Consider the following 15,538-nt stretch of genomic DNA (forward strand, 5'->3'; position numbering starts at 1 on the left):
TCTTGCAGAGGACCAGGATTTGGTTCCCGGCACCCACATGATGCTTCACAACCGCCTGTAACTCCAGCTCTAAGGGATAAGACACCTGTTGTAACCTACGTGGGCACCAGGCCTATAGGTGGTGCACATACATGCAGGCAAAACACTCATACACATAGGATAAAATCTAAAAAGAGAATGAACAGGATCTGTGAGTCCCAGAGCCTTGCGGATAAAAGTGTTTATTCATATGGAATATATAAGCTTACATTAGAAAGGTAAAAGTGCAATATCCTCCCCTAAATTACCTCGTGACAATAAAAGATTCTTAGTAATTTGAAATTTTCTGTGCAGTATAAAACAGTTATAAAACAGTTGTAACCTAAGACTCTTCCCTCGACAACCAAACAAATGTTTTTACAGGACTAACATACATCCAGTTTCCTGCCTCTAGGTAAACACATCCATCATAGGTCAGCCTATTTGTGCAAACAAGCTTGAGGTTCAGTGATTTAACATGTGATTATAGACATAAGAATAGAAATACCAGGCACTGAAGAGATGGCTCAGCAGTCAAGAGCACTGGCTGCTCTTCCAGAGGACCCAGGCTCAACTCCCAGTCCCTACACAGCAGCTCACAACTGTCTGTAACTCTAGTTCCAGGGTACCCGACACCCTCATGCAGGCGAAACACCAATGTACATTAAAAAAAAAAAGAATAGAAGATGGTGGGAGTTGCTAATTTTTTATTAAGTTAATTTAAAGGTTTAGTGTAGTGCTATGTATAATGGGTAAGATTAGAACCTGGTGTCTGTTACCAGGTGAGTGGATGGTGCAGTGTGTTACGTACACACAATGTGTGTTATTCTGCCATAAAGATAAGAGAAACCCTGTTATTTTTAAGACAAATGACATTATAAGAAGATGATGAAGTGAACACAGAAGTACCACATAGTCTCATATAGGAGAGCCGAAATTGTCAACCTGAGCAGGCTGGGGGAACACCTTAGTTGGAAGAATGCTTAGTTAGCATGCACGAAGCCCTGGTTTTGATTCCCAGCACCACATATAAGATGATATAATGGTCCATGCCTTTAATCCCTGCATGTGGAGGTGGAGGCAAGAAGACTGGAAGCTCAAAATTCTCTTTGCATAGCAATTTTGAGGCCATCTGGGATTCTTGAGACCTTGTCTAAGAAAACCAAGTCAACTAGAAAGGGGAATAACCATGAGGTAGAGTCTGGGCTGGAGGCGTGAGTGCCGCATGCAGGTATTGGTCAGTCCTATGAATCGTCTGTGGAGGGTTAATGTGCGTTAATATAAAAACGGAAAAGACAAGAAAAGCGATGCTCTTGAAACGTGTTGAAAAGAAAATTGTGTAGTCAGCTGGGGGAGTGTGTGTAACAAGAGACCTGTGAGTCTGGGGCTAGCCTGGGCTACACAGAGAGACCTTGGCTCAAAAGGCAACAAAACCTAACAATAAAAAGTAAAAGAAAAACGGATGGTCATGAACAAACTAAAGTATAATACTCACTAGTCAACACTGGGATGTTGGATGAAAATATGAAAACCATTTTATCCTATCTACAGAAATCGGCGGTGTAAGCGCATTGTGACTTAGGCACATCACTGTAAATGTCAGGATGGTCTCTTGCAAAGATGCTCTCTTGAGATAAGAGGGAGAGGCAGGAATTACTGGGCATAGGAGAAAGAGGCCTCTTGTATTCCATCATTCATCAGTTCCTTTAAAATTGGGAGCATAGCCGGGCGGTGGTGGCGCACGCCTGTAATCCCAGCACTCGGGAGGCAGAGGCAGGCGGATCTCTGTGAGTTCGAGGCCAGCCTGGTCTACCAAGGGAGTTCCAGGACAGGCTCCAAAGCTACAGAGAAACCCTGTCTCGAAAAACCAAAAAATAAAATAAAATAAAATTGGGAGCATATATTTCTAATACCATGGTCCAGGTAAATACTGAGTTGAAAAAAAATTCCACAGAGCCCTGGCGGTGGTGGTGCACGCCTTTAATCCCGGCACTTGGGAGGCAGAGGCAGGCGGATCTCTGTGAGTTTGAGACCAGCCTGGTCTACAAGAGCTAGTTCCAGGACAGGCTCCAAAACCACAGAGAAACCCTGTCTCGAAAAACCAAAAAAAAAAAAAAAAAAAAAAAAAAAATTCCACAGAGAGTGCGCCTGGCTCTTTTGGCACGCAAGGTACCTAGACTCGTGTTTCAAACCTTTCTGCGGTGTTGCCGTCAGAGTGCAGGGACCTGGGAGTGAGTTGTGTTCCTCCTTCCGTTAGACTTGGGTTTGGAAGGAGGAGAAAAGCATCTATTTTATTCTACGTGAGGCACGAAGTCTAATGTGGAAGACTAAGAAGTGGGCCAGGCAGGGTGCTGCATACCTCCATCCCCAGCAGGAGATGGTAAGACCCTGTGTGGAAAACAAAAAGGGACTTCAGGAACTTAAGCAATGGGACATTGCCTTTAATCTCTGCACTCAGGGAAGCAGAAGCAGGCGGGTCTTTGAGTTTGAGGCCAGCCTGCTCTACATAGTTCCAGAACAGCCAGGGCCACACAGAGAAACCCTGTCTTGAAAAACAAAACAAAAAAGAAAAAAAAAAAAAAACAAGGGAGATAGATGGTTCTATGAACAAGTGGGATGCTCAGGGAAGAGAGCGCTCCAAACCACAGCTTCCAGAACACTGCACGGTAGGAAAGTGTTCACTCATACCTGTGTTCCTTTAGGGTAGTCATGGGCACCTGGAATTATCCGAGGATGTTTCAAGTCGCAGACATGTGGTGCTTTTCTATTCTGTCCCAGTCTCTAGCTCATCACTCTTTGCTTTTTTTTTTTTTTTTTTATAAGAAACAAGACTTTTTTTTTCCAGACTCCAGTATGCCCCTGGGTCTGGACCATGGCCTTCCGAGAACTGGAAGGGGCAGGAGGGGTGTTTGGATTATTTGCCCACCCAACATTAAACACCAAGATATCAGGCAGGACAAAGTAGGGCAACTCTTTCCTCCACGGCCTGCATTGATCCAGAGGCAGGGGCAGCCACTGTGGAGAACATCCTCTTCCATGACACGGGGCTGTGCTCAAGTTTCCAATGCTCACACCCTGCTGTCTTTCTGCCGACCACTTCCTTCCAGGTTTTGAAGGCAGAAAATAGTCTTCTTTGAAGACATTGATAATTTTCATTAACAAATGCACACTTCAATGCATTGTCTTCTGGAAATCCTGGTCCCAGTTTAGTTCAGCTGACGGATGAGCTGATTGATGCGTTCACCCCGATAGCCAGGAGAGCCCATATCCTTGAGGAACCCCACTCTGTTCTTGGTAGCGTGATGGGCCACAGAGAGGTGGAATGGGCACAAGAATGAAGAGATTGCCCGGAAATGCTTCCCCGGGAAGGCAATTTCATGGATGAGGTCTTCCAGGCAAATGACACCAAATCTCCCCAGGTGCTCCTCAATCACGGTGTTGTCGGTCAGAGGGACAGTCTTATTGTTAACCTTTGCTTGTCCACGTTTCAAGATGAGTTCCCGGACAGACTTCAGATTTGGAAATCCCCAGGTCACATAAGGCTCCACTGTACGCAGCATTCTTACAGTCTGAGGGGTGACATTGATGAAGACACCACTGAACAATTTCTTCAGGCGAAGTTTTGCTATGGTGTTCTGTACCAGAGAACTCACTCCTTCTATCCTTTCAATGCGCATGACAAAGGCCAGGGAGTGTTTATCGGGCGCTTCCAGTGCATGAGGCTTCACCTCTAGTCGCCGGACTCGTACCATGTCACGCTTCTGCCGCCAGGAATCATGCAGGAAGGACTCTAGTCGCTTAAACCTGAACTGTTTTGATTTTCCCTCCCTCCTTGCCTGCTTTGCCTGGGTGGCTTTGAGGGCCTGATAAGCCTTCCTCTTTTTCAGGAGATTTTCTGGAACCAAAGGGATCTTTTTTCTTTCTCCTTCCTCCGCCATCTTTCCGGCTCTACAGCTACTGCTCATGCGCCCACTCTTTGCTTTTGTAGGCTTTTCTTTTTTTTGTGTCTTATTTTCCCCCCACGAAAACCACCACTACCATCATCACTATAAAGCTATACAATAAAGGAATATCTTTCACTCAGGACAATAAAAGCAGCTTTTCGTGCAAACTAAAAGATGATTTAGATGATGCTAAAAAAAAGAGATTAATACTGAAAATGGATGATTAAGTTATCCGTCTCACACAATTTAGGGATAGGAGTAGACCAAGCCAAATAATGGTAAAACTTAACGTTAATCAGAAGCCAAGAGGGCCTGTTAAAACACTGGTCCCCATGGGCCAGGGATTCTGAGTTAACAAGTCTGGGATGGGGCTTGAAAATTCGCATCTTTAATATTTCCAAATGATACTGATGTCAATAATCAGATCCCTCTCTCTGAGGCCACCAGACTGTCAGTGTCCTGCTCAACATGTCTTCCTTCATCAGTATTCACCTGGGAGCATCTGCTTAGGTCCCCACTCCACATCTTCACACATCTGTACTCAAATTGTTTTTCCTTGAAGAGGCTTTGTCCTGGGTGCAGCTGGTAGAGTGTGTGAGCTCTTCACTAAAGGCCGCCTCCAGAACACCCTTTATGGACTGTTTTGCTTTCTTCCTAAAGTCCTTCCCCAAAAGGGCATAAAGGAAAGGGTTGAAGCAACTATTGGCATATGCTAAAGCGATGGAAATGTGGTCCCAGGATAACGCGGCTTCCATCAAATGAGTTTCTGGGTCCGCAATCAGCAATAGGACTCCAACAATATGGTACGGAGTCCAGCAGACAAAAAAGACAGTCACCACCACGAGGGCCACCCGCAAGGTTTTGCTCCGAGACTTGGTGAAGTTGGATTTTCGCATTCGGAAGACAATGAGGCTGTAACAAGCCACCATGATGAAAAGGGGCACCAGAAAGCCCACCACCAGCCTTGTGACGTTTATTGCCACCAGAGGTATTGGCTTGTGATTGCGGTGTGTGAACTGAGTGGAATAGTCATCCCAGAAATCAGGGTGAGGTACGTCACTGCTAGAAGCAGTAGTGGAAAGCCCTGTATGAGCAGAGAGAAAAGCGTCGGTGTTGTGTGTGTCGGTTCTGTCATCTTCCACAGGAAGCCCACTGGGGATGGTGGGTAAGAGCACACGGGGCTGTTTTACACTGTTGTGACCTTGTTCACTAGATAGTCTTGCTGAATCTAGAGGGAATGGATCTTCAGAAGGTTTTTGGAATATTTGTGACTGGAGGGCCGTGACAGCTGTCTGACAGTCATCACTTTTTTGGAAAGAGGAAGGCTCTGATCTGTCGTCCGTTTGTCCTATTAGCTGAGCGGTGGCGTTGTCAGTAGTATTGCTTTCTGGTAGATCTTTATACATGTAGTCCCAATAATCAAAATTTTCGTGGGAATCAAAATTATAGGTACATATACTGTGATTGTCTATAGTGAGTAGATCACGGTATATAAATACTGGTACACACATCACAAAGGCCACCGCCCAAACACATCCACAGACGGTGAAGGCTGTTCTCACATTCCGATGATTCTGGCACCAGATTGGCTTGTATACCATCAGACAGCGGTCCAGGCTAATGGCCGTAAGCAGGAAGACACTGGCAAACATGTTGAGGATGATGATGGATGGGATAAGTTTGCACAGGAACAAGCCATAGGGCCAGTAGCCTCGGAGAATCAGGTTAGCCAGGGAGAGGGGCAAGGAAAGGCAGCAGATGAAATCGGCCAGCGTGAGATGGAGAAACCAAACCGTGTTCACCGTCCGCTTCATCTTTAGGCCAGCCACCCAAAGCACCAGCCCGTTGCCTGGCAGCCCCAGTAGACACGTGAGGCAGAGAATGACCATAGAGAGGATTTGTTCGGCTTTAAGTGGAGGCGGTGCGTGTGGGTCAGTTGAATTGGTGTCAGCAGAGAAAGACTCCATTGTCAAATCTGCAAAAAGAGATGAAGAAAATGTTAAAGCTTATAGAAACTTTGTAAAAGTAGGTATTCTTGAGAAACCGAAACTCTGATTTCCAAAGTGGTTGCACAAGATTGCATTCTCACCAGCAATGGATGAGGGTACCCCTTCCTCCACAGCCTCTCCAGCAAAGGCTATCATTGGAGTTTTTGATTTTAGCCATTCTGACGGGTGTAAGATGATATCTCAAAGTTGTTTTGATTTGCATTTCCCTGATCGCTAAGGAGGTTGAGCATGACCTTAAGTGTCTTTTGGCCATTTGAACTTCATCTGCTGAGAATTCTCTGTTCAGTTCAGTGCCCCATTTTTTAATTGGGTTAATTAGCATTTTAAAGTCTAGTTTCCTGAGTTCTCTATATATTTTGGAGATCAGACCTTTGTCAGTTGCGGGGTTGGTGAAGATCTTCTCCCAGTCAGTAGGTTGCCTTTTTGTCTTAGTGACAGTGTCCTTTGCTTCTCAGTTTTAGTAGGTCCCATTTATTCAATGTTGCCCTTAATGTCTGTGCTGCTGGGGTTATGCATAGGAAGCGATCTCCTGTGCCCATCTGTTGTAGGGTACTTCCACTCCTGGAAATATACCCAAGAGATGCCCTATCATATGACAAGAGCATTTGTTCAACTATGTTCATAGCAGTATTATTTGTAATAGCCAGAACCTGGAAACAACCTAGATGCCCTTCAATGGAAGAATGGATGAAGAAAGTATGGAATATATACACATTAGAGTACTACGCTGTGGTAAAAAACAATGACTTCTCGAATTTTGCATGCAAATGGATGGAAATAGAAAACACTATACTGAGTGAGGTAACCCAGACCCAAAAAGATGAACATGGGATGTACTCACTCATAATTGGTTTCTAGCCATAAATAAGGGTCACAGAGTCTACAATTGGTGAACCTAAAGAAGCTAAGTAAGAAGGTGAACCCAAGGAAAAACATATAGCTATCCTCTTGGTTATGGGAAGTAGACAAAATTGCTGGGGAGAAAATTGGGATCTTGGGGGTGGGGTGGGATGGGGGTAAGGGGAGATGGGGAGAGAAAAGGGAGAAGGGGAGGATGGGGGGAACTTGGGGAAAAAGGAGGATTGGGATAAAGTAAGGTTGGATAGGGGAGCACAGAAGCACAATTCTTAGTTAAGGGAGCCACCTTAGGGTTGGCAAGAGACTTGAACCTAGAGTGGCTCCCAGGAGCCCAAGGCGATGTCCCCAGTTAGTTCCTTGGGCAGCTGAGGATAGGGAACCTGAAATGACCCTATCCTATAGCAATACTGACGAATATCTTGCATATCACCATAGAATCTTCATCTGGTGATGGATGGAGATAGAGACAGAGACCCACACTGGAGCACTGGACTGAGCTCCCAAGGTCCCAATGAGGAGCAGAAGGAGAGAGAACATGAGCAAAGAAGTTGGGACCACGAGGGGTGCACCCACCCACTGAGACAGTGGAGCTGATCTATTGGGAGCTCACCAAGGCCAGCTGGACTGTGAGTGAAAAAACATGGGATAAAATCGGACTCTCTGAACATGGCGAACAATGAGGGCTGATGAGAAGCCAAGGACAATGGCATGGGGTTTTGTTCCTACTTCATGTTCTGGCTTTGTGGGAGCCTAGCCAGTTTGGATGTTCACCTTCCTAGACATGGACGGAGGGGGGAGGACCTAGGACTTTCCACAGGGCAGGGAACCCTGACTGCTCTTTGGACTGGAGAGGGAGGGGGAGAGGAGTAGGGGGAGGGGGAGAAGGGTGGGAGGAGGGGGAGGAAATGGGAGGCTGGGAGGAGGCGGAAACTTGTTTTTTTTTCCTTTTCTCAATAAAAAAAAAGAATTTCTACAAAAAAAAAAAGGTATTCTTAGGAGGCCTTATGTGGTGATACGTCCCCCTCAATGCCAGAGACTCTCAGGAGTCTGGTTTGCAATCCTTCACCAAAATAGACACTCAACAGCATTCTCTGATAGGCGATTTCAAATCTATGATATTGAATTAAATGTGTATCAAAAAGATAACTTCATTTGGAAGTTCACATCAACTAAAAATCCCCCCCTTTTGTTATTTGTTTTTTTTTTTTTGTTTGTTTGTTTTTTGGTTTTTCAAGACAGGCTTTCTCTGTGGCTTTGGAGCCTGTCCTGGAACTAGCTCTGTAGACCAGGCTGTTCTCGACCTCACAGAGATCTGCCTGCCTCTGCCTCGCGAGAGCTGGGATTAAAGGCGTGCGCCACCACTGCCCATATTTGTTGTTTTTAACCCAGTACTGCAATTCAAGCCTAGGGCCTGCATACTCTGGGCAACACACTCTCCTGAGTTAAGGCCTCACCCCTTGACTTCCTGGCACACGATCCATGTTGCCCAAACCGACTGACTTCCCTAACTGACTGTATCGTAAACTGACTTGAACCTGTGGTCCTCCTGCCTCTGACTTGCTGGTATGACAGGAATTGCTACCAAGCTTTGCCATGACGTGTTCTGTTCCTCATTTCCACAGCTGTGGAGGCCCAAAACTGTGAGCCTATTTCCACCTTGTCTGAAGGTCAGAGAATATGAAGTTGCTCAATTGTTAATAGCAATCAGGGTACATCCTGAGTCAGGATGTGGCTACTTGGTTCTCTTGCCGTAAGATGGCCCGAACAGCTAGATCCACTCCGTGCTGACCCATTGTCAGGAAATTCAAGCACACTTCTGCCCCTTCTTTTGAAACTGGAGGTTTGACCTTGGGAGTGGCTGCCTCAGGTTTGGTCTAGGATGGGTTCACCCCCTAAACAACAGAATGCTAATGACTTGATATCTCAAAGTCTTGAAGCAAGTAACGGTCCTAGTTTGTATCATGTTAAAGCAGGTCTTTGTCTTCTTCCCCCTGTGGTATTGGAGTACAGAAGTGTATGGAAAATTAAACTTGGGGATTTTCAGTATTCACTGGAACTCCCTCCTGGTACTATTCTGTGGTTTTTCTGTTTTATTATTTTCACACACGTCTTCGTATTCTTTACTAATATTTCTCAATCCCCACACCCCTACCCTGGCAAGAGGTGATTTTGTTGAGACTCGTCCCCGACACACAGCTTCTTTCTTCACTCAGTGCATAGTGATATTTCATTTGTATTTTAATAAATAAAACTTGCCTGAAGATAGAACACAAACAGCCACACAAGTCAGCCATACAGCCAGGCAGTGGTGGCACACACCTCTAATCCCAACAGCCACACTAGGCAGCCATAGAAACCGAGCGGTGGTGGTGCATGCCCTTAATCCCAGCACTAGAGAGGAATATAAGTCAGGACGAGACAGGAACAAGCTCTCTTTCATTCTGAAGAGTTCATAGAGGTAAGGGCTCTCTAGTGGCTTGGCCGCTTTGCTCCTCTGATCTTCAGGTTGAACCCCAACATCTGTCTCTAGGTATTTATTTATTTATTTTTATTTTTTTGGTTTTTTTGAGACAGGGTTTCTCTGTGGCTTTGGAGCCTGTCCTGGAACTAGCTCTGTAGACCAGGCTGGTCTCGAACTCACAAAGATCCGCCTATCTCTGCCTCCCGAGTGCTGGGATTAAAGGCGTGCACCACCATCGCCCAGTGTCCACTACTAAAACGGAACAGATGTTTAAATGAGCAGATAAACAAAAACGTCTAGGTGGACACTCTCTAATGTGAAGTCAACAAAGAACTTTAGAAAACTTCACTACACTGACAGCAGCATGTAAAAGTTAAACTTTGCATATTGGGGGCTGGAGAGATGGCTTAGAGGTTAAGAGCACTGCCTACTCTTCCAAAGGTCATGAGTTCAATTCCTAACAACCACATGGTGGCTGACAACCATTATAATGAGATCTGGTACCCTCTTCTGGCATGCAGGCATACATACAGGCAGAACACTGTATACATAATAAACCTAAAAAAACCTTTGCATATTGTCATTTCATTTATTTAGTGTGTGTGTGTGTGTGTGTGTGTGTGTGTATACCATGTGTGTGTGTGCCATGTGTGTGCATGGAGGTCAGAGAACAACTTTGGGGGCTCAGTTCTAGCATACTCCACATAGCTTATACTCAAGCTTCTTTATATCTGTCTTTTTCATGCATATATAAATTTTAAAATCAAGGGGCTAGAGAGAGATGGGTCAGTGGTTAAGAGTACTGTCTGCTCTTCGAGATGTCCGAAGTTCAATTCCCAGCAACCACATGGTGGCTCACAACAATCTGTAATGAGATCTGGTGTCCTCTTCTGGCCCCCAGGCATACATGTAGACAGAACACTGTATACATCATAAATAAATCTTTAAAATTATTTTTTCAAAACAAAATTTGATAAAATTCAATTATATCATGCATATTTAAAAACCAATGTTGATGAAATACACATATAGCATAAAATTTACTATCTTAATTAACTACTTCAAATATGCAAGTCACCAGTACCTTAGTTTCTTTGCAACTAATTTCCAAGATGTTTTCATTTAATAAAAAACAATTCTCTACTCATTAAACAACTTTTGACAGGCATGGTAGTTCACGCCTTTAGTCCCAGCACTCAGGAGGCAGAGGCCAGTGGATCTCTGTGGGTTTGAGGTCAGCCTAGTCTACATAATGAGTTCCAGGACAGCCAGGGCTACGTAGAGAGACCCTGTCTTTAGATAGATAGATAGATAGATAGATAGATAGATAGATAGATAGATAGATAGATAACAAAACAAAACAAAAAAACCTCTCTCTCAGTTCTGGCAAACACCACACTTTGCTGCTTATATACTTAATTTGCTGATTATATACTTAATTTAAGTGAAGTCATATGCTACCTGCTTTCCTTCCTCCCGTTCGTGTGTGTGTGTGTGTGTGTGTGTGTGTGTGTGTGTGTGAACCAGAGGGTCTTAGTCAATAACCTAGGCTTGCCTTGAACTAACAGCAATCCTGCCTAAACCTCTCAGGTAGTGGAATTACAGGCAAGAGCCAAAACGCTCAGCTCAGTCTTTTGCTTTTTATGTCCTTTCACTTGTGATAACATTCTCCAAGTATGAGATGTGTCAGGATTTTTGTTTAAAGGCCAAAGGTGTCTCTTGGTGAATGCCTAGATTCTCAGTCACAAGGCATAAGTATCACCACCAGTTCAAAGCCAGTGTGGGCTACATAGTAAGAGCCTGTCTCAAAACAATGAATTTGATGTTCCAGTGTGCATGTGTAGCGTATTTGTCTAATAGACATTTGGATTGCTTCTACCTCGAGGGCATCTAAATACTATAGCTGTTTTTCTCTGCTTTCTAGTGCTGTAATAAAACACTGACCAAAAGCAACTTGGAGAGGAAAGGATTGATTTCTTATATATTCAAGGTCAGAATCCAGTGAGGGAAGGCAAGGGGCCTGGAGGCAGAGACTGAAGCAGCCACGGAGGAATGCGGAGGAACACTGTTTACTGCTTGCTTCTCACAGAGGTTCACCCTGTTTTTTTATGTGTCCCAGGACCGTCTATCTGGCCAGTGAGGACAGTGGGCTAGACCCTCCCACATCAGCGGCAATCAATAAAATGTCCCACAGAGTTGTCTGTGGGTCAATCTGATGGAGGCATTTCTCAACTGAGGTTCCTCTTTCCAGATTACACTAGCTTGAGAGAAAGCCACCCAGGACAGCAGCCACGGATGTAACACAGTACTTTCTAGACTTACTATTTCAGTGAAGTGGTGACACAGGAAGATGTAATTTAAGGAACATCAAGTTTTTATCTAATTATTTTCCAACTTACTCCCTAAATATATTTTTTAAAGTTTTCATGTTTTTAATTATTTATTTCATCTTATTTTGTGTGTGTGTGTGTGTGTGTGTGTGTGTGTGTGTGGTTGTGTGAACTTATGTACCCCACACGCATGCAGGATTTTATGGAGCAGAACGGGGTGTTGGATACTCTGGAACTGGAGCTAAGACAGTAGTAGCTGTCATGTGGGTGCTGGGAACTGAACCCGGGTCTTCTGGAAGAGCAGCTAGTGCTCTTAACCCCTGAGCCATCTCTCCAGACCCTAAATATCTTTCATAAGTGGTTTCTCCACAATGATCTAAGCTGTAACCATATCACCCATTAGGGCATTGATTCTGGAACTCACTCTGTAGACCCTAGCTGGCCTTGAACTCACAGAGATCTACCTGTCTCTGTCTCCAAAGTGCTGGGATTAAAGGCCTGTGCCATCACCGCCCGGCCAGGGTGTTAGTTCGTAACTTTAACACAGCTGCTCTTTCAAGGCCGATGGCTTGTTTGGGGTTTATTTTTCTCAGTGATCATTCTCATTTGTTTGTTCGAGACAGGGTTTCTCTGTAGAGCAGTCCTGGCTGTCCTGGAACTCACTCTGTAGACCAGGCTGGCTTCAAACTCAAGGATCTACCTGCTTCTGCTTCCTGAGAGCTGGGATTAGAGGCATAGCCACAATGCCTGGCTTGAAAGATCATTCTTAACTGTCTTCTTCAGAGTTTGGGTTTATTTTGTTTTCTGTTCCTATTGCTCTGCTAAGATTGCATGGAGAACTCAAACCCGAACCAGTTTTTCTATCTTGCGCAATGCAGTTCGTATCTGTCTCTCCTCCTGGTCTGTGACGCCCTCCCAGTCAACGCCATTTCATTTTCCTAAATGGAGGCTAGTGATTTCTGTTTAGAATCATATCCCTTGTGTGGCTTTTTCCTTTCTCTACACTGCATTTCCAGCTGTTAAAATACTTACTCCTCAAGACTAAACTCTATGCATTCTATCTGAAATATTCTCTTATAATCTCTTGAAGATTCTCCAGTCTCTTCCTTGCCTGGATGAGTGTGTGGTTGGATCTTTTCTGATATGCTCTATGAGGTGGCATATTTTATCTTGTGTTGTAATCCTTATCGTGACCCTAAACTGTGTGATAGCCATGATAAGACCTATCTATAAATGCCTGTTCGCCTGATTGTATAGCCCAGGCTGGCCTCCAGCTGGGGAACTTCTGCTTCAATCTACCAGGCGTTGGACTCCCAAGGCATGTACCACCATGACCAGGAGGACGCTTGCTTTCCAGGTTTCAACTTGTTTGCTTTCAATTGCATTTAAAATTTTAGTTCTGAGCCTTTTCATTTTTTACCCAGACAGCTTTCTTAATTCCTATTCCTATGTTATCTCTTCTAATTTCTGTTTGTTTCTAAGTTCTCAATTATTGCTGGATGTAACAGCACTTTACTTTTTTTTTTTTTTTTAGCGGAAGTCCAGATATTTGGAAATTGTTCTGCTGAGCTTGACAAAGTTTGCCACAGAGTCTTACCCGATAAGCAGAAGTTAAAATAATGAGTCAACAAAATATAAAAAAGGAGAAATGATTCCCATCTTCCTATCTGTCTTTTTCTACGCAGATCCCCAAATCCTTCTAGTCCCTGATGTGAATGGTAAGACTGCCGATCTATTGTCCCGTCCCAACGTTAATGCACAGATTCATAAGATACTGAGAGAAGAACAGTCAGAGATTGCTAGGAACAAACGAGCACACAGAAATCATCCCTCTTCACTTTGCAGTTTTTGATGCTGAAACTCAAGGGACTGGGTGGCCCTCACAGGGTCAGGGTCACAACAGGAAAGGTCACAGGTGCTTCATGCAATAACTACAGGCCAATGTTCTTTTTACTGCAAGGATTACATTGCTGAGAAACCGCGGTCTTGATGAGAAAGTGGGCAGTGCTCTTAAAAGAACAGGAGTTGAAAACAGCAAGGTCCTGATATGAGAGAAACTGAGCTCTATGCTGTGAGCTATCGTTTAAATAGCACAAGTTATCTGCTTTGAAAGTGGATGCAAGTCAGGCCTTAAAAAGTCATCACTGCGTGGTGGCGCACGCCTTTAATCCCAGCACTTGGGAGGCAGAGGCAGGCGGATCTCTGTGAGTTGGAGACCAGCCTGGTCTACAGAGCTGGTTCCAGGACAGGCTCCAAAGCCACAGAGAAACCCTGTCTCGAAAATCCAAAAAAAAAAAAAGTCATCATTGCAAAATCACAGTTCACAGTTACCCAAACCCCTCCCCAAACAAAAACACCCTCTATATTTAAGATTATTAGTTATTTTTTTAAAAGATTTTAGTATTGAGTTAGCCAGTAGTAATTATAAAGATATCTAAAATCCTGAGCCTAAAATTTACCTGAGATGAGTAAAGAGAAGCAGATTCCCAAATCAATTACTAATTATAGGATGATAGAGCCAGCAGTACCAGGGAAGGGCTCAAAGAACTGAAGGGAAATTTAGCAACAGAGACAGAACGGGAATCCTCATACAGGTATATTCATACGCATATCCATATACATGATGTGTGGACCTGTGAACAGTGGGTGGAGAAACAAGACTAATGGGAACAGACTCAGAGGCCAAAAACCAGTCATTTTATGGAAGGGAGTGAATGACAATATTCATTATTTTTGGAATGAAAATCTTAAAAGCAAAGACAAACAGAATGAATAGGATTTAGTAAAAGAAAGTAGACATGGGGATAAGACAGGAGAAATAAAAGCTAGGGCAAGAGTCGGGTATGATGGTCCACATCTTTAATCCCAGCACTCAGGAGGCAGAGACAGGATCGACATCTCCGTGAGTTTAAGGCTAGCCTTGTCTGTGTAGTGAGTTTCAGATCAGCCAAGACTACACAGTTAAGACTCCCTAAAAATATAAATCTTAGGACAAGAATAGAAGGAAACAGAAGATAATGAACTTGGAACCACTGTACATAAGTAGTATAGCAGGCTGAACAAAGCCCAAGGCGTCAGGGTCATCTAAGTTTTCTTACCAAACACACCGAGATGGAATCAGAGGGCTCCAGTACTGATCTGCCGGTCACCAACAAATCCTGTCTGGTCCCCACACTTGGCTGAAATGAAGTCATGAAGTACATCGGGCTAGCGGCTGAGCACTTTCTTCCCCGTGGTAAAGGGAACTCAGGAACAGATAGACTGCTATCTATCTGACTTCACAGGAAGGGCTGTGAGTCACGTCTTAAATGGTTCAGATAAGAAAAGCAGAAGGACAGAAGCTGGGAGTGGACTGCAGACAGTCTCTGCAGAAGCCTGGCATCCTAGCTTCTCAATGCTGAGGCTGGAGGCGAGAAATTTCCAGGCAGGCCTGCCTGGGCTACGAAGTGAGGTGTTTTTATTTATTTTTTTCCTTTTAAATTTGTTTTATTTTATTCTTGTGTATGTGTGTGCCACATGTATATGGGTGCTCACAGAAGCCAGAAGAGGACACTAGATCCCGTGGAACTGGAGCATCATGTGGATGCTGGGAACTGAGGGTCCTCAGTCCAGAGTAAAAAGTGTTTTTAACCTCTGAGCCATTTCTCCAGTCCCACAGAGTGAGGGGTTTAAAAGATTTATTTATTTGTTTTATGTGTAAGAGTTTTGTCTTCGTGTGTGTGTGTGTGTGTGTGTATACACACACGCGTGAGCACAAGCATACACACACACACACACACACACCTGTAATATGAACAGACTTTGCATACAAGTAGAAATAAAATGGAATGCAATGGGCGTGGATATGTTCATGGGGGTGGGGCAATCTGGGAAAAGTGAGACGTAAACAAGCCCTAAATGATTACAGGGCTCGAGTGC

At 44.2% G+C, this 15,538-nt stretch overlaps 1 protein-coding gene and 1 pseudogene across 2 annotated transcripts; both read right to left on the minus strand.

Moving 5' to 3' along the window:
* Positions 1–2,556: 2,556 nt before the first annotated feature.
* LOC101979618 lies at positions 2,557–4,409 on the minus strand (annotated as a pseudogene).
* On the minus strand, positions 4,368–14,902 carry C3ar1 (complement C3a receptor 1). Of its 2 annotated transcripts, none has more exons than XM_005365173.2 (2): positions 14,719–14,902; positions 4,368–5,937 (listed from the first exon to the last, which is right to left on the minus strand). In XM_005365173.2, exon 2 carries the CDS (start codon positions 5,927–5,929, stop codon positions 4,490–4,492), a length of 1,440 nt encoding a protein of 479 aa, XP_005365230.1. In that variant the 5' UTR covers positions 5,930–5,937; positions 14,719–14,902; the 3' UTR covers positions 4,368–4,489. The 2 variants fall into 2 exon arrangements, with proteins under 2 accessions (XP_005365230.1, XP_026643836.1); XM_026788035.1 differs by having other exon boundaries at positions 14,728–14,839.
* Positions 14,903–15,538: the final 636 nt, after the last annotated feature.

Source organism: Microtus ochrogaster, unplaced genomic scaffold, assembly GCF_000317375.1.
Source record: "Microtus ochrogaster isolate Prairie Vole_2 unplaced genomic scaffold, MicOch1.0 UNK1, whole genome shotgun sequence".
Lineage (NCBI taxonomy): Eukaryota > Metazoa > Chordata > Mammalia > Rodentia > Cricetidae > Microtus > Microtus ochrogaster.

Bases quoted from the DNA above. Each gene is read 5' to 3' on its own strand.
- C3ar1 (XM_005365173.2), bottom strand. From the start codon at position 5,929: ATGGAGTCTTTCTCTGCTGACACCAATTCAACTGACCCACACGCACCG.